The sequence below is a fragment of the Micromesistius poutassou genome (assembly GCF_964030765.1).
Source record: "Micromesistius poutassou genome assembly, contig: SCAFFOLD_2672, whole genome shotgun sequence".
Lineage (NCBI taxonomy): Eukaryota > Metazoa > Chordata > Actinopteri > Gadiformes > Gadidae > Micromesistius > Micromesistius poutassou.
Window position 1 is genome coordinate 18,107 of NW_028180152.1, and position 24,195 is coordinate 42,301.

The following is a 24,195-nucleotide window of genomic DNA, read 5'->3' on the forward strand; positions in this document are numbered from 1 at the left end:
GACAACGAGGTGCAGCAGCGTGGCTGTTGAAGGTCGAGGGCAGCAGCGCTGCGAGGAGCCGGTAGAGGAGAGCTGAGCGCAGAAGGAGCAGAAGGAGAAGAAGGAGACCCAGCACCTCGTGTCACACAAGGTGAGCACTCTGTCATCTACACGTGTAGTGGGAGCCCGTACGGACGGGTTCCGACGCCCTGAGAGGGACCCTCTGGTGGTCCTGCTGTGCGGTGGAACCTGTTCTAGTAGTCGGTTTCCTGAGCCGTTCGTTCCTCCAATGCTCGTTATCTTGTGCGGTGGTAGTTCCGTGCAGGGCCTGGTGATAGGCGGCCGGTCCTCGGGCTGAGCCCCGCACGTCGCCCAGGCCGGTACAGACAAAGGGGCCGCTACGCCCCCGCCGACCGCTACAATATGATATTTAGATCCACATTTATATACGTTTATAAATGTGAAGGCCTAATATTTGCAATACAGTATTTTCTCCATTATGGATTGCTGTTGAACGCACGGCGCATAGTGCTGAATAAGTAGGCTACATTGCGTTTTATTCTGTAATTGTAAAAGTGGAAAATGGTTGAAATAATACAACTGTGTATTACAGTGCAATATGCTATAGCTAGGTTCGGTGGGACTTCTCTATACATTTTCAGTGTGTGCTCTATCATTCTCGGTCATTACTAAAGCGCTCGGTCGAGGTGTAGCAGGTGAACTTGACATGTCGCCGGGTGGTGGTTGCCCTTGATGACTTGACCCCGTGTTCATGAGCCTCTTGTTCTGCGTGACAGCATCCCGACTGAGCTTTTCTTGTAAATGTTGCAGAATAATTAAAATGATTATTTGTGTACCATAAGACGCAGGGTAATGCATACAGTCGTAGTAAACAGGTGATGAATGACAGGTGCATGTGTTGTTTAGAATGACATTCAGAGTCAGACTTGATGATCACAATCAATAGGCTACACCGCATTCTATGGGCGGATGTGGTTGTTGGAGATGGTTAGGATGAGATAATTGCAAGGGTGATATTAAGATCGAAAGTATGTGTAGGCTTGTCCTGCTCACCCAAGGTAACCCATAAAAACTGTGTGTGTGTGTGTGTGTGTGTGTGTGTGTGTGTGTGTGTGTGTGTGTGTGTGTGTGTGTGTGTGTGTGTGTGTGTGTGTGTGTGTGTGTGTGTGTGTGTGTGTGTGCCCTCTGTGGTCACTTGAGAACTCTGCCCTCGCTCGCCGTCCTCGCTCGCCCGCATTCTCGCCAGTGAGCGAGCCCACTCCAAAGGCTCAATGTGACTCTCACATGATCCCTGAACAATGACTCCCTCCCCACCGCCTCCTCTGAGCCCTCTCTCAGTCCTCTGGTCCTCTGCTCTCTCCAACGCTCACAAGGTGGTCCAAGGATCACTAGAGTTGATTCATCTGCGTTTGTAGGTTGGGACAATGCTTTGCTTTAATTTAGGCTAATAGTTCTTGGAAAGGTAGAACTAGGTGCTCTGGGTGGACAAATCATTTATGATTTTATGGTTTATGGTAACATTATAAAGACTACTAGGAACAATGGCCAAGAGATATTGTCTGCTGTATTTGTGGGAATTATTTACTTACCTGTCATTGTTTGACGTTTCCAGGCATGGCCTACTTCCTGTTTGTGTACTGGATGGACAGGATCTTTCACTTCTGTGGAACATTGTTGGCTGTTGAACTATTCGATGAACTAATGTCATGTCTCAGACAAATGTCAGAGTATCACTTCAGCTGCTCTGTAAGGGAAGGTAGCTGAGAGATATTATATTGATATTTGATATATTGATATTGGGCAACGATTCCTCTTTTACACAAAAGCAAAGAATATGATGATTCGTCATTGCACTTTACAGCCAGATAATCAGTATGATTGTATGATTTTATGACAGTATGATTTTAAATCAATATGATTTATTTATATTTTTGCGGTGCATGGTTTAGTAATGTTTAATGGCCTGCATTGAGGCAGGTCCTAACCAGCTCAATCGTACTGCTTGTCGTTATTGCCACAGTTGGCCTGAGGCTTAATGGGTGCATGTGTGCACCTGTAAGGAGTATTGTAAAATGACAGGTTTTTGCCACATGCTTGTAATAATACACACTGTAATTGTAATATTGTAATAATAGCACATTGTAATATTGTAATAATAGCACATATCGGTCAGTGTTCATGAACCCGTCGCGCTGACACTTTATCAACAATGGTGAGGTAATCTTTTTCTGTTTTGCTACTAGTCTATTTCTGAAGCAACGGTAACTAGGACAGCTGGCGAAGAACGAGAGGGGCTGCTACCAATGGCTGGCCCGCCGCCCACTCCCCAGGGCCACTTGGACTCCTATAAACCTCCTAGTCTGGCAGAGGAACAACCTTTTATTCTCAATCCGTGACGCCATTTCTCAATCCGACTGCTGGAGTTTAGGCCTGAAGGTAGAGGAGGTACGTTCAGAACGCCTTCTGGGTCAATAAAAGATGGAGACGTTGAGTTTCTGAAGGGTCTGTTGAGTAGGCTTGGTTTCCCTCTTCAGTACTTTGGCTTGAACCTGTGTGGGAAGTTAACCATCCTGTTGAAGTGGGCTAGGTATCACCTAGTGGGCTAGGTATTACCTAGCTAGACAATAGCTAGTAGGTATTGTCCGGTTCATGGGTGACGTCTAGAGCTCTCCTCAGGGCTGTCTCTTCTTGGGGCAGATGTCGCCCACGACGCGGCCCTCACTTCATCTGATTGTCTTGTATGTCGTTGGCACGAGCAGGTTTCCTGGGTAGGGCGTGACCCCACTCACCCCTCTATCTCTAATGCACATGCACGTCTCCACAACATTTGGACTGGAGATATACACAACGCGCACTTTCAGAGCATTACTCCTCGGAGGTCTTTGGGTACTACCACACGTTTTGTTGAATCAATCCAAAGCATTGTTTAGGGATTTGGTGATCACCTAGTCCTTACTGGAGAATCTTGGCCATTGGTCTCACTTCATGGTTGAAGCGTCATTTGGACGTTGCATGTATGCGTTTTGTAACACCAACTTGGATTGTTACTAATCCATTGGTCCGCCCAACTGAGTGACTGGTTAAGCTGATTAAAGTTTGAGTTCTGCTATGCCTGGTATGCTCAATCCTTACCTTAAAGAAACAGGTGAGGAACAACAGTCACAGCAAACACATGGACCCCTTTTGGTTCAAGTTGTACTTGTACTTGAAACGTCATGTTTTGAATATTAATCCAAGAGTCGCACATATACAGCCTTTTATTCTACCTGCTCTTCTACTACTTGGATATGTAAGAATGTGATCATTAGGTGTTAACCATGCCTTGTATCTTGCATGAATCTTCCTTTAATATTTGTATTTTGTACAGTCCAATAGGGCATAAGAAGAACATAATAACACTTGTTGGTCCCAGCAAACTCTCCTGGCTGTTGGCTGCTACAAATGGCACCATTTTGTCATAACTAGTAGATGATTGGAAAACTTTGTGAATTAGTCACTTAAGCCTAGAGTGTCCCGAGCCTTTATTCCAAGTGGACATTGATGTTGTTTGCTCAGTGCTAAGCACTAGCCTGTGCTATCTACTAGAAGTATGCTTACAGCAAAGAGTTTGCTGAGGCCCCGATTAGAGTCATTACAAATTAAGCCAGTGCCTGCCTGAGAATGTGAGTTTTCATGGCGTTTTGCCCACACTCTCATTTCTCTCATGCGATGTCCATGCTGGTCCATTGGGCTCGAGCTGCACAATGTAGGGTTTGTAGTTCACTCTAAAAAAGTTCTGTTTTTCACAACCTAATTCAGCCTCTACATCTCTGTAGATGGTCTACTGCAGAAATGCCACAGAGACAACTTTAAGCAGTTTGTCGTTCCCTCCCGTCCAGAGAGACCTTGAGTCCCATATTATCTTTTGTCAGTAGCTGGTGGATTAGCCTACATATGTGTTAATGTCTACTCGACCCTGAGTGGCTATGTTGATCTGGATGTTTTGTTCCCCTCTGAAGGCCAGACAGGAGAAATACTTTGGACTAGCTCTATCTAGAACAGTGTTTCTCAACCTTACCTTACCCTGATCCTCTGGCGACCCCCATTATTGTTAATTTTGTTTAAAATAAATTGCGACACCCGTGGGGAGGCTATATCCATTACCAACTCCACTCCAACTCCTGCTACATTGCTTGAATAAAAAAATAAAAATAAAAGCCGTCTGTGCCGTTTTGGTTTCTTCTGGACAAGAAAATGTGTATTCAGAGTTTTATTAAAAGGTTTTATTATTGAGCTATTGAAGTTTAATACGTAACAGTGCTTGTGTACATTTGTATTGGTTATTGAACTGTTAACCCGCGAACTTGGGTTCAATATGTGTACGAAAGACTCCCTTTGTTTACGTGACGCCTAGCAACTTTATCCGCTTTGTTCGCGGCCAAATAGTAATTAAAGTAGTTTGTTACTATACAAGTTAAGCGCCTGTAACATGAGTGTTAAATGCGTATGCGCCGGTTGGTGTGCGTACCTTATGAAAAAAAGTGTTTATCGGTTCGCAGACGTAATGAGAGAGACGGTGCAGTGGTCCTCATGTAATGCGCACGTTCTATTGTTCTATTGTTTACAATACAATCCCCGAAGAGGATGGAGGGCTTTCATCGATGGCCTATGTTCCCTAGGGAACTTAAAGGCCTAACAAACTAACTAACTATTGTTTACAATTAGCATGCTAAGCGGAGTTAGCTTTATTCAGTCTTATGTTGCCTTACTATGTAATATGGATGAGATTCATGTTGCTTAGCGTAATGCCCCATCCACCGCTTGCTTTGCATGTCCCACAAACCAACCAGTGGAAGTCAGGGGAGGGGGGAACTAGTTTCTGAAGCACCACGCTGCTGCGATGGTGGATTTGTTTATCGGCGTTACTATGGCGATCATGACGGTACTGAGCATAAAGTAAAAAGTAGATGAGACGATAGAGGGGTTAGAAACCCATATGAAGATAGGCTTTTTATTTCAGTTATCCTATTTTTGCACCGAAAATATTTGAAAACCATGAAAGTTTAAAAAGTTCAAAATAATTACTACACAAGCAAAGTTGTGACGCCCCCGTGTTCGTTCCCAGCGCCCCCCTAGGTTCTACGAACGCCCCCCAGGGGGCGCTGCCGCCCCCGTTGAGAAACCCTGATCTAGAACATGGAACAACAGAGTCCTCAGTTGAGCAAAGTTTTGTTATGTTTGACCTAACGGCATTCATTCCCATTTCCTTGCTGGATACTACTGGAACCTGGGACTCAAACTCAGTTTGGTCTGTACTATTATCATTATCCAGCAGTTGAATTAACCAAGTACCCAGTCAGCAGAATCGGTTGCGGTTCTTGCCCACCCCTCTGTCTTGTGAGTTCTGGGAAGTCTTGGCTGCGTTGACCGCTGCAGGTTGGAGGGTAGAGAGCGGAGGTGTGGGGATACAATCAGCACTTTATGGGAAGGTCAACATCAGAGGGTCACTAGGCCAAGGCTGGAGGGTTTATGAGGAGGAGAAGGTAGGAGGTCAACATCAGAGGGTCACTAGGCCAAGGCTGGAGGGTTTATGAGGAGGAGAAGGTAGGAGGTCAACATCAGAGGGTCACTAGGCCAAGGCTGGAGGGTTTATGAGGAGGAGTGTAATGGAAGGATTTATTCTTTAAGATCATTTGGGTTGAAGCAATTTCGATGAATGCATTTATTGTTATATTGATCCACATAATGAATACACAATGAACAGTAAAATGGCTAGTTTTATATTGACTACTTGGATTATAAATTAACTATGAATTTAAGTCTGTGATGGTGATCTACTTGATGATGATATGATACCAAATGTCACAATTGGTTTCTATTATTATCTATTATATTTACATTTTAAATGTAAGAAATGGTAACTTTTACCATTTTATATATTCTTTTATCAATCATCTACCAAACAGGCCGGGGAGGTGATACAATTTTCATGGGTTTTTTGAGAAGTGAAAATGGAAACCAACTCTAACCTTTCTGTAAATGGAAGGAGAGATGGCTCCTCTTTCGGGTATGAACGGTTAGTTCGTTTGGTAGCTGGCTATCGTCCCCTGTAGTTCAAATGCTTCAGAAGCCCTACTTGGGAGATAACTTTTGAGTCTTTGCATGTCATATAGCCTAGGCACTATCTTCAGGTTTTGTCAATCAAATTCAGCTCTTAAATTCAATGCACTATTGTAGATCAGTATATTTTCAGATTTGTTAAACTAAGGAGGAAGGATAAATATTTTGGTGAAAGAGGCGAGCATTAGTGTAGGGCTGTACTTAAAAATTGGAATAGTGGAATCTCGACTTAAATTCTCGGTCAAACAATCGTGAGTTAAAAAAATAAAAAAATCATGTGCATTATAACAAAAAATACATGTCATTAATTGTAGATTCTGCATGAATGGACGCACACATTGTTCACTGCGGTGGGACCCTCCAAGCTATATTGTTTGCAGGACCAGAACTTTATTGTCTCTTTAGCATTGCAAAGTATTTCAGATAGAGCTCGATAAAGTCAGTAAACTATTTGTGCATTAGTTTGTAAGTGCAAGGAATGTTAAAGTGACCATGTAGCAAAAAGGATTGTTAGCCGAGGGATCTGTGTAGAATGACCGTAACGTACCGGTTCATTTGTTTAGGCTGGCTAACGTTGGATGGCAGTTGAACCCTCCCCGAGGGGAGTGAAGTTAGCTCAACAGGGACGGCTCCCATGAGGCTGTTATCAGAGACGATAATAATAATGATACAAACGGCTCATGTGTTACAGGTGTGGGTGGCAATTAAATCTGAGCCATTGTTTGGTTTGGTAGAAGCATAAGAGTTGTGTTTGCATTGTGTGCGCGGTGTGTTCCTCTGAGCCGCGGGGCTGTGGACCCCTGCTGCTACACACAGGTACTGTACCTGGGAACTCAGTCAGGACCGTAGGAAGGGGCTCTGATGTTTGGACAAGCGCTTCAACACCCTCCTCCTCCCCAGAAATAAAAGGGCCTATGTACACAGCACCTGAAGGCTCTCAGGGATATCACGGCACAGTTGAACTTTGTCTAAGACTTTTCTTTCTTTATTTCTTCCTCTTCAGGATCCTGAGAAGTGAAAAATGGAACAGGCCAGAACGACAATATCCAAAATTGTGAGTCTTCCCACAGAACCCTTTTTGTTTTTTTTGAATACGAAGCCTTGTTTTGAACGTGTACAACAATAGACAAAGCCTAACTGTTGGTCAGGTCTGTAAACAGCAGTTGCATAACGGGTCTAAGGCTTTAATGTCACCTATTGTCTTTTAAGGGAAGTAAGCAAAATCACTTCTATTACTTCCTTCAGATTTCAACCCATGAATTATATGGTCGTCATAAACAACTTATTATATATTTTTTTCAAGACCTATTGACACAGACATATTTTGTAGCTTGGATCACAAAAATAACTAATAAAATAATAAGTAAATAAATGTGCGTTAGCTGCATACGTGCTCAGAGGCTGTCCGCTGTGTCTCTCAGTTCAATGGGGAGCCGCGCTCCTACACACGCTTCAACCTCACCCAGAACATGGAGGGCGACAACAGCCACGTGGAGATGAAGCTGTCGGCCGACCTGGACGAGGAGGTGGGGGGCAACGGCGTGGGCGAGCACCGCCAGTCCAACGGCGTGCACGGGCCCTACGCCGCCCGCAAGAACGGACGCTCGCCCATCAACATCTGCTTCCTGGTGTCGGCCACCCTCCTCATCTTCATCATCGGTGAGACCAGGGAACACTGGGGAGAGGAAGACCTAGTGGTTAGACTAACCCTAACCCTAGTGGTTAGACTAACCCTAACCTCTAGACCAGGGAACACTGAGGAGAGGAATGCCTAGTGGTTAGACTAACCCTAACCCTAACCCTAGTGGTTAGACTAACCCTAACCTCTAGACCAGGAAACACTGGGGAGAGGAAGACCTAGTGGTTAGACTAACCCTAACCTCCAGAGGTTAGGGTTAGGCTAACCCTAACCTCTAGGCTAGAGTTAGCCTAACTGTAGTCTAGAGTTAGGGTTAGGCTAACTAGTCTAGAGTTAGGGTTACCCTAACTCTCAAAGTCATAATGTTCTGTTGACAAATCTTGTGTGTGTGTGTGTGTGTGTGTGTGTGTGTGTGTGTGTGTGTGTGTGTGTGTGTGTGTGTGTGTGTGTGTGTGTGTGTGTGTGTGTGTGTGTGTGTGTGTGTGTGTGTGTGTGTGTGTCCTACTGTCTCTTTCTCTGCGGCCTTCAAATACTAAACCCCTCCCCCCCCACCGCTGCAGGCTATCTGATTGGCTACCTGGTTCACCGCAAGAAGGACGTGGCCCTGAGCTGTGCGTCGTCAGACCTGCCCTTCAGCGGCCCGCCCGGCCAGGTGCAGACGGAGACGGGGGCCGCCCCCCTCATGGACTGGGAGGACGTCAAGGACCTCCTGGAGGAGCAGCTGAGCACCACCAAGCTGGAGCAGGCCTTCAGGTGAGACCCTAACCCTAACCTAACCCTAGCCCTAACCACCAAGCTGGAGCAGGCCTTCAGGTGAGACCCTAACCCTAACCCTAACCTAACCCTAGCCCTAACCACCAAGCTGGAGCAGGCCTTCAGGTGAGACCCACCATACCCTAACCTAACCCTAGCCTAACCCTAACCCTAACCACCAAGCTGGAGCAGGCCTTCAGGTGAGACCCACCTCACCGTACTCTAACCTAACCCTAACCCTAGTCTAACCCTAACCCTAGTCTAACCCTAACCCTAACCTCACCATACAGCATAGCCTAACCCTAACCTCTCCCCTTCCGCTAACCCTAACCCTGACCCAGACCCTGACCCTAACCCTGACCCTGACCCTAACCCTGACCCTGACCCTGACCCATACGGCCATAAGGCCTTCAGGTGAGACCCTGGTGAGGGCCTCACAGGCTAGCTCACCATACCACATACTGATAACACCGCCATACTGCCATAATCTGTATATTGTTGGACAATCCTATAATGATACATCACGATATACATGTAAGTGTAACAAACTTTTCAGTTACTCGTCTTTGGTTAATTAACTTTTGTTCATTCATATGTGTGTGTGTGTGTGTGTGTGTGTGTGTGTGTGTGTGTGTGTGTGTGTGTGTGTGTGTGTGTGTGTGTGTGTGTGTGTGTGTGTGTGTGTGTGTGTGTGTGTGTGTGTGTGTGTGTGTGTGTGTGTGTGTGTGTATATGTGTGTGTGTATGTATATGTATATATGTATGTATATATATATATATATATATGTATATGTGTTTTTTAAATAGAAATATATATCTATTTGGCGACAGTATCGATTCTCGTATCGCACAAAGAAGGGCGACGATATATGGATGTTCAGTCCCACCCCTGGTACTAGTGCTGGTGTCAGTCTGGTTAGGGGATGGAAATGGCTAAATGTTTTGGTCAATATGTTGATTGATAAGCTTTATAACGGGCCATGGTGTGCTCGGTGCAGTCTGACGTTGAGGGCTCTGTGCACCGCTCTTCTCCTCAGCGACCTGGGCAGCGCCAGCCACCGGGCCGGCACCCCCGGGGACGACGCACTGGCCAACAAGGTGCTGAGCAAGTTCAAGGCCTACTCCATGGACCCCTGGACGGACGAGCACTTTGTGAAGGTCCAGGAGCCCAACGCCCGCAAGCCCAACCGGGTCACCTTCAAAGGGGTGGTCGAGAGCCAGGCCAGCTTCCTGTCCTACAGCGCCACAGGGAACGTCACCGTGAGTGTGGTTCTCTGTTGTGAATATAGCCTCTATCTGAGGAGGGTGTCTTTGTTGATAAGCATACTTTATTTATAGAGTGCTTTTCTAGACTCACTACAAAGGCAATAAACACCTAACCCTAACACCGCTTGCACGTCCAGTATCAAGTTATTGTCTGGATTTTCTTGGCAGGATTTATTCATGAAATGTGACTTGATAGCCAGTAAATTGACTGACTGAAACCTGGATGGTGGATGAGTGGGCGCTCACTAGAGGACACTAGAGGACACTAGAGGACACTAGAGGACACGTGGGCGCTCACTAGAGGACACGTGGGCGCTCACTAGAGGACACGTGGGCGCTCACTAGAGGACACGTGGGCGCTCACTAGAGGACACTAGACGACACTAGAGGACACGTGGGCGCTCACTAGAGGACACTAGAGGACACGAGGGCGCTCACTAGAGGACACTAGAGGACACTAGAGGACACGTGGGCGCTCACTAGAGGACACTAGAGGACACTAGAGGACACGTGGGCGCTCACTAGAGGACACTAGAGGACACGAGGGCGCTCACTAGAGGACACTAGAGGACACTAGAGGACACTAGAGGACACTAGAGGACACGTGGGCGCTCACTAGAGGACACTAGAGGACACTAGAGGACACGAGGGCGCTCACTAGAGGACACTAGAGGACACGAGGGCGCTCACTAGAGGACACTAGAGGACACGTGGGCGCTCACTAGAGGACACTAGAGGACACGTGGGCGCTCACTAGAGGACACTAGAGGACACGAGGGCGCTCACTAGCGGACACTAGAGGACACTAGAGGACACGTGAGCGCTCACTAGAGGACACTAGAGGACACTAGAGGACACGTGAGCGCTCACTAGAGGACACTAGAGGACACTAGAGGACACGTGAGCGCTCACTAGAGGACACTAGAGGACACTAGAGGACACGTGGGCGCTCACTAGAGGACACTAGAGGACACGTGAGCGCTCACTAGAGGACACTAGAGGACACGTGGGCGCTCACTAGAGGACACTAGAGGACACGTGGGCGCTCACTAGAGGACACTAGAGGACACGTGGGCGCTCACTAGAGGACACTAGAGGACACTAGAGGACACGTGGGCGCTCACTAGAGGACACTAGAGGACACGTGGGCGCTCACTAGAGGACACTAGAGGACACGTGAGCGCTCACTAGAGGACACGTGGGCGCTCACTAGAGGACACTAGAGGACACGTGGGCGCTCACTAGAGGACACTAGAGGACACTAGAGGACACGTGGGCGCTCACTAGAGGACACTAGAGGACACTAGAGGACACGTGGGCGCTCACTAGAGGACACTAGAGGACACGTGGGCGCTCACTAGAGGACACGTGGGCGCTCACTAGAGGACACGTGGGCGCTCACTAGAGGACACTAGAGGACACTAGAGGACACGTGGGCGCTCACTAGAGGACACTAGAGGACACTAGAGGACACGTGGGCGCTCACTAGAGGACACTAGAGGACACTAGAGGACACGAGGGCGCTCACTAGAGGACACTAGAGGACACGTGGGCGCACACTAGAGGACACTAGAGGACACGAGGGCGCTCACTAGAGGACACTAGAGGACACTAGAGGACACGTGGGCGCTCACTAGAGGACACTAGAGGACACTAGAGGACACGAGGGCGCTCACTAGAGGACACTAGAGGACACTAGAGGACACTAGAGGACACGTGGGCGCTCACTAGAGGACACTAGAGGACACTAGAGGACACGTGGGCGCTCACTAGAGGACACTAGAGGACACGTGGGCGCTCACTAGAGGACACTAGAGGACACGTGGGCGCTCACTAGAGGACACGTGGGCGCTCACTAGAGGACACTAGAGGACACGTGGGCGCTCACTAGAGGACACTAGAGGACACTAGAGGACACGTGGGCGCTCACTAGAGGACACTAGAGGACACTAGAGGACACGTGGGCGCTCACTAGAGGACACTAGAGGACACGAGGGCGCTCACTAGAGGACACTAGAGGACACTAGAGGACACTAGAGGACACTAGAGGACACGTGGGCGCTCACTAGAGGACACTAGAGGACACTAGAGGACACGAGGGCGCTCACTAGAGGACACTAGAGGACACTAGAGGACACGAGGGCGCTCACTAGAGGACACTAGAGGACACTAGAGGACACGTGGGCGCTCACTAGAGGACACGTGGGCGCTCACTAGAGGACACTAGACGACACTAGAGGACACGTGGGCGCTCACTAGAGGACACTAGAGGACACGAGGGCGCTCACTAGAGGACACTAGAGGACACTAGAGGACACGTGGGCGCTCACTAGAGGACACTAGAGGACACTAGAGGACACGTGGGCGCTCACTAGAGGACACTAGAGGACACGAGGGCGCTCACTAGAGGACACTAGAGGACACTAGAGGACACGTGGGCGCTCACTAGAGGACACTAGAGGACACTAGAGGACACGAGGGCGCTCACTAGAGGACACTAGAGGACACTAGAGGACACGAGGGCGCTCACTAGAGGACACTAGAGGACACGTGGGCGCTCACTAGAGGACACTAGAGGACACGAGGGCGCTCACTAGAGGACACTAGAGGACACGTGGGCGCTCACTAGAGGACACTAGAGGACACGAGGGCGCTCACTAGAGGACACGTGAGCGCTCACTAGAGGACACTAGAGGACACTAGAGGACACGTGGGCGCTCACTAGAGGACACTAGAGGACACGTGGGCGCTCACTAGAGGACACTAGAGGACACGTGGGCGCTCACTAGAGGACACTAGAGGACACTAGAGGACACGTGGGCGCTCACTAGAGGACACTAGAGGACACGTGAGCGCTCACTAGAGGACACGTGGGCGCTCACTAGAGGACACTAGAGGACACGTGGGCGCTCACTAGAGGACACTAGAGGACACTAGAGGACACGTGGGCGCTCACTAGAGGACACTAGAGGACACTAGAGGACACGTGGGCGCTCACTAGAGGACACTAGAGGACACGTGGGCGCTCACTAGAGGACACTAGAGGACACGTGGGCGCTCACTAGAGGACACGTGGGCACTCACTAGAGGACACTAGAGGACACGTGGGCGCTCACTAGAGGACACTAGAGGACACTAGAGGACACGAGGGCGCTCACTAGAGGACACTAGAGGACACGTGGGCGCACACTAGAGGACACTAGAGGACACGAGGGCGCTCACTAGAGGACACTAGAGGACACGAGGGCGCTCACTAGAGGACACTAGAGGACACTAGAGGACACGTGGGCGCTCACTAGAGGACACGTGGGCGCTCACTAGAGGACACTAGAGGACACTAGAGGACACGAGGGCGCTCACTAGAGGACACTAGAGGACACGTGGGCGCTCACTAGAGGACACTAGAGGACACGTGGGCGCTCACTAGAGGACACTAGAGGACACTAGAGGACACGTGGGCGCTCACTAGAGGACACTAGAGGACACGTGGGCGCTCACTAGAGGACACTAGAGGACACGTGGGCGCTCACTAGAGGACACTAGAGGACACTAGAGGACACGTGGGCGCTCACTAGAGGACACTAGAGGACACGTGGGCGCTCACTAGAGGACACTAGAGGACACGTGAGCGCTCACTAGAGGACACGTGGGCGCTCACTAGAGGACACTAGAGGACACGTGGGCGCTCACTAGAGGACACTAGAGGACACGTGGGCGGTCACTAGAGGACACTAGAGGACACTAGAGGACACGTGGGCGCTCACTAGAGGACACGTGGGCGCTCACTAGAGGACACTAGAGGACACTAGAGGACACGTGAGCGCTCACTAGAGGACACGTGGGCGCTCACTAGAGGACACTAGAGGACACGTGGGCGCTCACTAGAGGACACTAGAGGACACTAGAGGACACGTGGGCGCTCACTAGAGGACACTAGAGGACACTAGAGGACACGTGGGCGCTCACTAGAGGACACTAGAGGACACTAGAGGACACGAGGGCGCTCACTAGAGGACACTAGAGGACACGTGGGCGCACACTAGAGGACACTAGAGGACACGAGGGCGCTCACTAGAGGACACGTGGGCGCTCACTAGAGGACACTAGAGGACACTAGAGGACACGAGGGCGCTCACTAGAGGACACTAGAGGACACGAGGGCGCTCACTAGAGGACACTAGAGGACACTAGAGGACACGTGGGCGCTCACTAGAGGACACGTGGGCGCTCACTAGAGGACACGTGGGCGCTCACTAGAGGACACTAGAGGACACTAGAGGACACTAGAGGACACTAGAGGACACGAGGGCGCTCACTAGAGGACACGAGGGCGCTCACTAGAGGACACGAGGGCGCTCACTAGAGGACACTAGAGGACACGAGGGCGCTCACTAGAGGACACTAGAGGACACTAGAGGACACTAGAGGACACGAGGGCGCTCACTAGAGGACACTAGAGGACACTAGAGGACACTAGAGGACACGAGGGCGCTCACTAGAGGACACTAGAGGACACGAGGGCGCTCACTAGAGGACACTAGAGGACACTAGAGGACACGTGGGCGCTCACTAGAGGACACTAGAGGACACGTGGGCGCTCACTAGAGGACACGTGGGCGCTCACTAGAGGACACGTGGGCGCTCACTAGAGGACACTAGAGGACACGTGGGCGCTCACTAGAGGACACGAGGGCGCTCACTAGAGGACACTAGAGGACACGAGGGCGCTCACTAGAGGACACTAGAGGACACTAGAGGACACGTGGGCGCTCACTAGAGGACACTAGAGGACACTAGAGGACACGAGGGCGCTCACTAGAGGACACGTGGGCGCTCACTAGAGGACACGTGGGCGCTCACTAGAGGACACTAGAGGACACTAGAGGACACGAGGGCGCTCACTAGAGGACACTAGAGGACACGTGGGCGCTCACTAGAGGACACTAGAGGACACTAGAGGACACGAGGGCGCTCACTAGAGGACACTAGAGGACACTAGAGGACACGTGGGCGCTCACTAGAGGACACTAGAGGACACTAGAGGACACGTGGGCGCTCACTAGAGGACACTAGAGGACACTAGAGGACACGAGGGCGCTCACTAGAGGACACGTGGGCGCTCACTAGAGGACACGAGGGCGCTCACTAGAGGACACTAGAGGACACTAGAGGACACGAGGGCGCTCACTAGAGGACACGTGGGCGCTCACTAGAGGACACGAGGGCGCTCACTAGAGGACACTAGAGGACACTAGAGGACACGTGGGCGCTCACTAGAGGACACTAGAGGACACTAGAGGACACGTGGGCGCTCACTAGAGGACACGTGGGCGCTCACTAGAGGACACTAGAGGACACTAGAGGACACGTGGGCGCTCACTAGAGGACACTAGAGGACACTAGAGGACACTAGAGGACACGTGGGCGCTCACTAGAGGACACTAGAGGACACGTGGGCGCTCACTAGAGGACACTAGAGGACACGTGGGCGCTCACTAGAGGACACGTGGGCGCTCACTAGAGGACACTAGAGGACACTAGAGGACACTAGAGGACACGTGGGCGCTCACTAGAGGACACTAGAGGACACGTGGGCGCTCACTAGAGGACACTAGAGGACACGTGGGCGCTCACTAGAGGACACGTGGGCGCTCACTAGAGGACACTAGAGGACACTAGAGGACACCAGAGGACACTAGAGGACACGAGGGCGCTCACTAGAGGACACTAGAGGACACTAGAGGACACGAGGGCGCTCACTAGAGGACACTAGAGGACACTAGAGGACACGTGGGCGCTCACTAGAGGACACTAGAGGACACGTGGGCGCTCACTAGAGGACACTAGAGGACACTAGAGGACACGTGGGCGCTCACTAGAGGACACTAGAGGACACGAGGGCGCTCACTAGAGGACACGTGGGCGCTCACTAGAGGACACTAGAGGACACTAGAGGACACGAGGGCGCTCACTAGAGGACACTAGAGGACACTAGAGGACACGAGGGCGCTCACTAGAGGACACTAGAGGACACGTGGGCGCTCACTAGAGGACACTAGAGGACACTAGAGGACACGAGGGCGCTCACTAGAGGACACTAGAGGACACTAGAGGACACTAGAGGACACGAGGGCGCTCACTAGAGGACACTAGAGGACACTAGAGGACACGTGGGCGCTCACTAGAGGACACTAGAGGACACTAGAGGACACTAGAGGACACTAGAGGACACGTGGGCGCTCACTAGAGGACACTAGAGGACACGTGGGCGCTCACTAGAGGACACTAGAGGACACTAGAGGACACTAGAGGACACGAGGGCGCTCACTAGAGGACACTAGAGGACACTAGAGGACACGTGGGCGCTCACTAGAGGACACTAGAGGACACTAGAGGACACTAGAGGACACGTGGGCGCTCACTAGAGGACACTAGAGGACACGTGGGCGCTCACTAGAGGACACTAGAGGACACGTGGGCGCTCACTAGAGGACACGTGGGCGCTCACTAGAGGACACTAGAGGACACTAGAGGACACTAGAGGACACGAGGGCGCTCACTAGAGGACACTAGAGGACACTAGAGGACACGAGGGCGCTCACTAGAGGACACTAGAGGACACTAGAGGACACGTGGGCGCTCACTAGAGGACACTAGAGGACACGTGGGCGCTCACTAGAGGACACTAGAGGACACTAGAGGACACGTGGGCGCTCACTAGAGGACACTAGAGGACACGAGGGCGCTCACTAGAGGACACGTGGGCGCTCACTAGAGGACACTAGAGGACACGAGGGCGCTCACTAGAGGACACTAGAGGACACTAGAGGACACGAGGGCGCTCACTAGAGGACACTAGAGGACACGTGGGCGCTCACTAGAGGACACTAGAGGACACTAGAGGACACGAGGGCGCTCACTAGAGGACACTAGAGGACACTAGAGGACACTAGAGGACACGAGGGCGCTCACTAGAGGACACTAGAGGACACTAGAGGACACGTGGGCGCTCACTAGAGGACACTAGAGGACACTAGAGGACACTAGAGGACACGTGGGCGCTCACTAGAGGACACGTGGGCGCTCACTAGAGGACACTAGAGGACACTAGAGGACACTAGAGGACACGAGGGCGCTCACTAGAGGACACTAGAGGACACTAGAGGACACGTGGGCGCTCACTAGAGGACACTAGAGGACACTAGAGGACACTAGAGGACACTAGAGGACACGTGGGCGCTCACTAGAGGACACTAGAGGACACGTGGGCGCTCACTAGAGGACACTAGAGGACACTAGAGGACACGAGGGCGCTCACTAGAGGACACTAGAGGACACGTGGGCGCTCACTAGAGGACACTAGAGGACACTAGAGGACACGTGGGCGCTCACTAGAGGACACTAGAGGACACGTGGGCGCTCACTAGAGGACACTAGAGGACACTAGAGGACACGTGGGCGCTCACTAGAGGACACTAGAGGACACTAGAGGACACGTGGGCGCTCACTAGAGGACACTAGAGGACACGTGGGCGCTCACTAGAGGACACGTGGGCGCTCACTAGAGGACACGTGGGCGCTCACTAGAGGACACTAGAGGACACTAGAGGACACGTGGGCGCTCACTAGAGGACACTAGAGGACACTAGAGGACACGTGGGCGCTCACTAGAGGACACTAGAGGACACTAGAGGACACGAGGGCGCTCACTAGAGGACACTAGAGGACACGTGGGCGCACACTAGAGGACACTAGAGGACACGAGGGCGCTCACTAGAGGACACTAGAGGACACTAGAGGACACGTGGGCGCTCACTAGAGGACACTAGAGGACACTAGAGGACACGAGGGCGCTCACTAGAGGACACTAGAGGACACTAGAGGACACTAGAGGACACGTGGGCGCTCACTAGAGGACACTAGAGGACACTAGAGGACACGTGGGCGCTCACTAGAGGACACTAGAGGACACGTGGGCGCTCACTAGAGGACACTAGAGGACACGTGGGCGCTCACTAGAGGACACGTGGGCGCTCACTAGAGGACACTAGAGGACACGTGGGCGCTCACTAGAGGACACTAGAGGACACTAGAGGACACGTGGGCGCTCACTAGAGGACACTAGAGGACACTAGAGGACACTAGAGGACACTAGAGGACACGTGGGCGCTCACTAGAGGACACTAGAGGACACTAGAGGACACGAGGGCGCTCACTAGAGGACACTAGAGGACACTAGAGGACACGAGGGCGCTCACTAGAGGACACTAGAGGACACTAGAGGACACGTGGGCGCTCACTAGAGGACACGTGGGCGCTCACTAGAGGACACTAGACGACACTAGAGGACACGTGGGCGCTCACTAGAGGACACTAGAGGACACGAGGGCGCTCACTAGAGGACACTAGAGGACACTAGAGGACACGTGGGCGCTCACTAGAGGACACTAGAGGACACTAGAGGACACGTGGGCGCTCACTAGAGGACACTAGAGGACACGAGGGCGCTCACTAGAGGACACTAGAGGACACTAGAGGACACGTGGGCGCTCACTAGAGGACACTAGAGGACACTAGAGGACACGAGGGCGCTCACTAGAGGACACTAGAGGACACTAGAGGACACGAGGGCGCTCACTAGAGGACACTAGAGGACACGTGGGCGCTCACTAGAGGACACTAGAGGACACGAGGGCGCTCACTAGAGGACACTAGAGGACACGTGGGCGCTCACTAGAGGACACTAGAGGACACGAGGGCGCTCACTAGAGGACACGTGAGCGCTCACTAGAGGACACTAGAGGACACTAGAGGACACGTGGGCGCTCACTAGAGGACACTAGAGGACACGTGGGCGCTCACTAGAGGACACTATAGGACACGTGGGCGCTCACTAGAGGACACTAGAGGACACTAGAGGACACGTGGGCGCTCACTAGAGGACACTAGAGGACACGTGAGCGCTCACTAGAGGACACGTGGGCGCTCACTAGAGGACACTAGAGGACACGTGGGCGCTCACTAGAGGACACTAGAGGACACTAGAGGACACGTGGGCGCTCACTAGAGGACACTAGAGGACACTAGAGGACACGTGGGCGCTCACTAGAGGACACTAGAGGACACGTGGGCGCTCACTAGAGGACACTAGAGGACACGTGGGCGCTCACTAGAGGACACGTGGGCACTCACTAGAGGACACTAGAGGACACGTGGGCGCTCACTAGAGGACACTAGAGGACACTAGAGGACACGAGGGCGCTCACTAGAGGACACTAGAGGACACGTGGGCGCACACTAGAGGACACTAGAGGACACGAGGGCGCTCACTAGAGGACACTAGAGGACACGAGGGCGCTCACTAGAGGACACTAGAGGACACTAGAGGACACGTGGGCGCTCACTAGAGGACACGTGGGCGCTCACTAGAGGACACTAGAGGACACTAGAGGACACGAGGGCGCTCACTAGAGGACACTAGAGGACACGTGGGCGCTCACTAGAGGACACTAGAGGACACGTGGGCGCTCACTAGAGGACACTAGAGGACACTAGAGGACACGTGGGCGCTCACTAGAGGACACTAGAGGACACGTGGGCGCTCACTAGAGGACACTAGAGGACACGTGGGCGCTCACTAGAGGACACTAGAGGACACTAGAGGACACGTGGGCGCTCACTAGAGGACACTAGAGGACACGTGGGCGCTCACTAGAGGACACTAGAGGACACTAGAGGACACGTGAGCGCTCACTAGAGGACACGTGGGCGCTCACTAGAGGACACTAGAGGACACGTGGGCGCTCACTAGAGGACACTAGAGGACACGTGGGCGGTCACTAGAGGACACTAGAGGACACTAGAGGACACGTGAGCGCTCACTAGAGGACACGTGGGCGCTCACTAGAGGACACTAGAGGACACGTGGGCGCTCACTAGAGGACACTAGAGGACACGTGGGCGCTCACTAGAGGACACTAGAGGACACTAGAGGACACGTGGGCGCTCACTAGAGGACACTAGAGGACACGTGGGCGCTCACTAGAGGACACTAGAGGACACTAGAGGACACGTGAGCGCTCACTAGAGGACACGTGGGCGCTCACTAGAGGACACTAGAGGACACGTGGGCGCTCACTAGAGGACACGTGGGCGCTCACTAGAGGACACTAGAGGACACTAGAGGACACGTGAGCGCTCACTAGAGGACACGTGGGCGCTCACTAGAGGACACTAGAGGACACGTGGGCGCTCACTAGAGGACACTAGAGGACACTAGAGGACACGTGGGCGCTCACTAGAGGACACTAGAGGACACTAGAGGACACGTGGGCGCTCACTAGAGGACACTAGAGGACACTAGAGGACACGAGGGCGCTCACTAGAGGACACTAGAGGACACGTGGGCGCACACTAGAGGACACTAGAGGACACGAGGGCGCTCACTAGAGGACACGTGGGCGCTCACTAGAGGACACTAGAGGACACTAGAGGACACGAGGGCGCTCACTAGAGGACACTAGAGGACACGAGGGCGCTCACTAGAGGACACTAGAGGACACTAGAGGACACGTGGGCGCTCACTAGAGGACACGTGGGCGCTCACTAGAGGACACGTGGGCGCTCACTAGAGGACACTAGAGGACACTAGAGGACACTAGAGGACACTAGAGGACACGAGGGCGCTCACTAGAGGACACGAGGGCGCTCACTAGAGGACACGAGGGCGCTCACTAGAGGACACTAGAGGACACGAGGGCGCTCACTAGAGGACACTAGAGGACACTAGAGGACACTAGAGGACACGAGGGCGCTCACTAGAGGACACTAGAGGACACTAGAGGACACTAGAGGACACGAGGGCGCTCACTAGAGGACACTAGAGGACACGAGGGCGCTCACTAGAGGACACTAGAGGACACTAGAGGACACGTGGGCGCTCACTAGAGGACACTAGAGGACACGTGGGCGCTCACTAGAGGACACGTGGGCGCTCACTAGAGGACACGTGGGCGCTCACTAGAGGACACTAGAGGACACGTGGGCGCTCACTAGAGGACACGAGGGCGCTCACTAGAGGACACTAGAGGACACGAGGGCGCTCACTAGAGGACACTAGAGGACACTAGAGGACACGTGGGCGCTCACTAGAGGACACTAGAGGACACTAGAGGACACGAGGGCGCTCACTAGAGGACACGTGGGCGCTCACTAGAGGACACGTGGGCGCTCACTAGAGGACACTAGAGGACACTAGAGGACACGAGGGCGCTCACTAGAGGACACTAGAGGACACGTGGGCGCTCACTAGAGGACACTAGAGGACACTAGAGGACACGAGGGCGCTCACTAGAGGACACTAGAGGACACTAGAGGACACGTGGGCGCTCACTAGAGGACACTAGAGGACACTAGAGGACACGTGGGCGCTCACTAGAGGACACTAGAGGACACTAGAGGACACGAGGGCGCTCACTAGAGGACACGTGGGCGCTCACTAGAGGACACGAGGGCGCTCACTAGAGGACACTAGAGGACACTAGAGGACACGAGGGCGCTCACTAGAGGACACGTGGGCGCTCACTAGAGGACACGAGGGCGCTCACTAGAGGACACTAGAGGACACTAGAGGACACGTGGGCGCTCACTAGAGGACACTAGAGGACACTAGAGGACACTAGAGGACACGTGGGCGCTCACTAGAGGACACGTGGGCGCTCACTAGAGGACACTAGAGGACACTAGAGGACACGTGGGCGCTCACTAGAGGACACTAGAGGACACTAGAGGACACTAGAGGACACGTGGGCGCTCACTAGAGGACACTAGAGGACACGTGGGCGCTCACTAGAGGACACTAGAGGACACGTGGGCGCTCACTAGAGGACACGTGGGCGCTCACTAGAGGACACTAGAGGACACTAGAGGACACTAGAGGACACGTGGGCGCTCACTAGAGGACACTAGAGGACACGTGGGCGCTCACTAGAGGACACTAGAGGACACGTGGGCGCTCACTAGAGGACACGTGGGCGCTCACTAGAGGACACTAGAGGACACTAGAGGACACCAGAGGACACTAGAGGACACGAGGGCGCTCACTAGAGGACACTAGAGGACACTAGAGGACACGAGGGCGCTCACTAGAGGACACTAGAGGACACTAGAGGACACGTGGGCGCTCACTAGAGGACACTAGAGGACACGTGGGCGCTCACTAGAGGACACTAGAGGACACTAGAGGACACGTGGGCGCTCACTAGAGGACACTAGAGGACACGAGGGCGCTCACTAGAGGACACGTGGGCGCTCACTAGAGGACACTAGAGGACACTAGAGGACACGAGGGCGCTCACTAGAGGACACTAGAGGACACTAGAGGACACGAGGGCGCTCACTAGAGGACACTAGAGGACACGTGGGCGCTCACTAGAGGACACTAGAGGACACTAGAGGACACGAGGGCGCTCACTAGAGGACACTAGAGGACACTAGAGGACACGAGGGCGCTCACTAGAGGACACTAGAGGACACTAGAGGACACGTGGGCGCTCACTAGAGGACACTAGAGGACACTAGAGGACACTAGAGGACACTAGAGGACACGTGGGCGCTCACTAGAGGACACTAGAGGACACGTGGGCGCTCACTAGAGGACACTAGAGGACACTAGAGGACACTAGAGGACACGAGGGCGCTCACTAGAGGACACTAGAGGACACTAGAGGACACGTGGGCGCTCACTAGAGGACACTAGAGGACACTAGAGGACACTAGAGGACACGTGGGCGCTCACTAGAGGACACTAGAGGACACGTGGGCGCTCACTAGAGGACACTAGAGGACACGTGGGCGCTCACTAGAGGACACGTGGGCGCTCACTAGAGGACACTAGAGGACACTAGAGGACACTAGAGGACACTAGAGGACACGAGGGCGCTCACTAGAGGACACTAGAGGACACTAGAGGACACGAGGGCGCTCACTAGAGGACACTAGAGGACACTAGAGGACACGTGGGCGCTCACTAGAGGACACTAGAGGACACGTGGGCGCTCACTAGAGGACACTAGAGGACACTAGAGGACACGTGGGCGCTCACTAGAGGACACTAGAGGACACGAGGGCGCTCACTAGAGGACACGTGGGCGCTCACTAGAGGACACTAGAGGACACGAGGGCGCTCACTAGAGGACACTAGAGGACACTAGAGGACACGAGGGCGCTCACTAGAGGACACTAGAGGACACGTGGGCGCTCACTAGAGGACACTAGAGGACACTAGAGGACACGAGGGCGCTCACTAGAGGACACTAGAGGACACTAGAGGACACTAGAGGACACGAGGGCGCTCACTAGAGGACACTAGAGGACACTAGAGGACACGTGGGCGCTCACTAGAGGACACTAGAGGACACTAGAGGACACTAGAGGACACGTGGGCGCTCACTAGAGGACACGTGGGCGCTCACTAGAGGACACTAGAGGACACTAGAGGACACTAGAGGACACGAGGGCGCTCACTAGAGGACACTAGAGGACACTAGAGGACACGTGGGCGCTCACTAGAGGACACTAGAGGACACTAGAGGACACTAGAGGACACTAGAGGACACGTGGGCGCTCACTAGAGGACACTAGAGGACACGTGGGCGCTCACTAGAGGACACTAGAGGACACTAGAGGACACGAGGGCGCTCACTAGAGGACACTAGAGGACACGTGGGCGCTCACTAGAGGACACTAGAGGACACTAGAGGACACGTGGGCGCTCACTAGAGGACACTAGAGGACACGTGGGCGCTCACTAGAGGACACTAGAGGACACTAGAGGACACGTGGGCGCTCACTAGAGGAGCCACACCCAATCTTTCATATTTCAACTTCTATGGATACAAACTGTGTGTGTGTGTGTGTGTGTGTGTGTGTGTGTGTGTGTGTGTGTGTGTGTGTGTGTGTGTGTGTGTGTGTGTGTGTGTGTGTGTGTGTGTGTGTGTGTGTGTGTGTGTGTGTGTGTGTGTGTGTGTGTGTGTGTGTAGGGCGCCATTCTCTACGCTAACTTCGGCCAGAAGGATGACTTGAAGAGGCTGGTGGACCGCGTGGACCTGAGTGGGAGGGTTCTGCTGGTGCAGGCCGGGAGGATCAGCTTTGCTGAGAAGGTGAGGCCTCTGGATTCAGATTGTGTTGCTAGTGTAGTTTTCTACACTATTAACACTATTAATAATGTAACTATTAAGGTATGATGTGTACTTTTAGGGTTACGAAGACCCTAAGACCTTTCATTTAGCGTTAGTGGGAGCGGGGCACTGAAATGATATATGCTATGTTATCTGGGCTATTCTTCATGATATCGGACTTATCAGAATGATGTAATAATTTCTGTTATCCGCCCGATAATTATCGTGCACCCCTACATTTTATATATATAACTTTTCAAGA

General features: G+C 52.7%; 1 protein-coding gene across 2 annotated transcripts in view; it reads left to right on the top strand.

Moving 5' to 3' along the window:
• Positions 1 to 24,195, top strand: part of LOC311371095 (transferrin receptor protein 1-like) — a 39,159-nt gene continuing 14,964 nt past the window's right edge. For both annotated transcript variants that reach the window (XM_084489316.1, XM_084489317.1), the window contains exons 1-6: positions 1 to 130; positions 7,103 to 7,153; positions 7,521 to 7,758; positions 8,299 to 8,491; positions 9,528 to 9,750; positions 23,796 to 23,915. In XM_084489316.1, the coding sequence (XP_084345442.1) occupies positions 7,121 to 7,153; positions 7,521 to 7,758; positions 8,299 to 8,491; positions 9,528 to 9,750; positions 23,796 to 23,915 (807 nt within the window). In that variant the 5' untranslated portion in view covers positions 1 to 130; positions 7,103 to 7,120. The remainder of the gene's footprint in view (positions 131 to 7,102; positions 7,154 to 7,520; positions 7,759 to 8,298; positions 8,492 to 9,527; positions 9,751 to 23,795; positions 23,916 to 24,195) is intronic.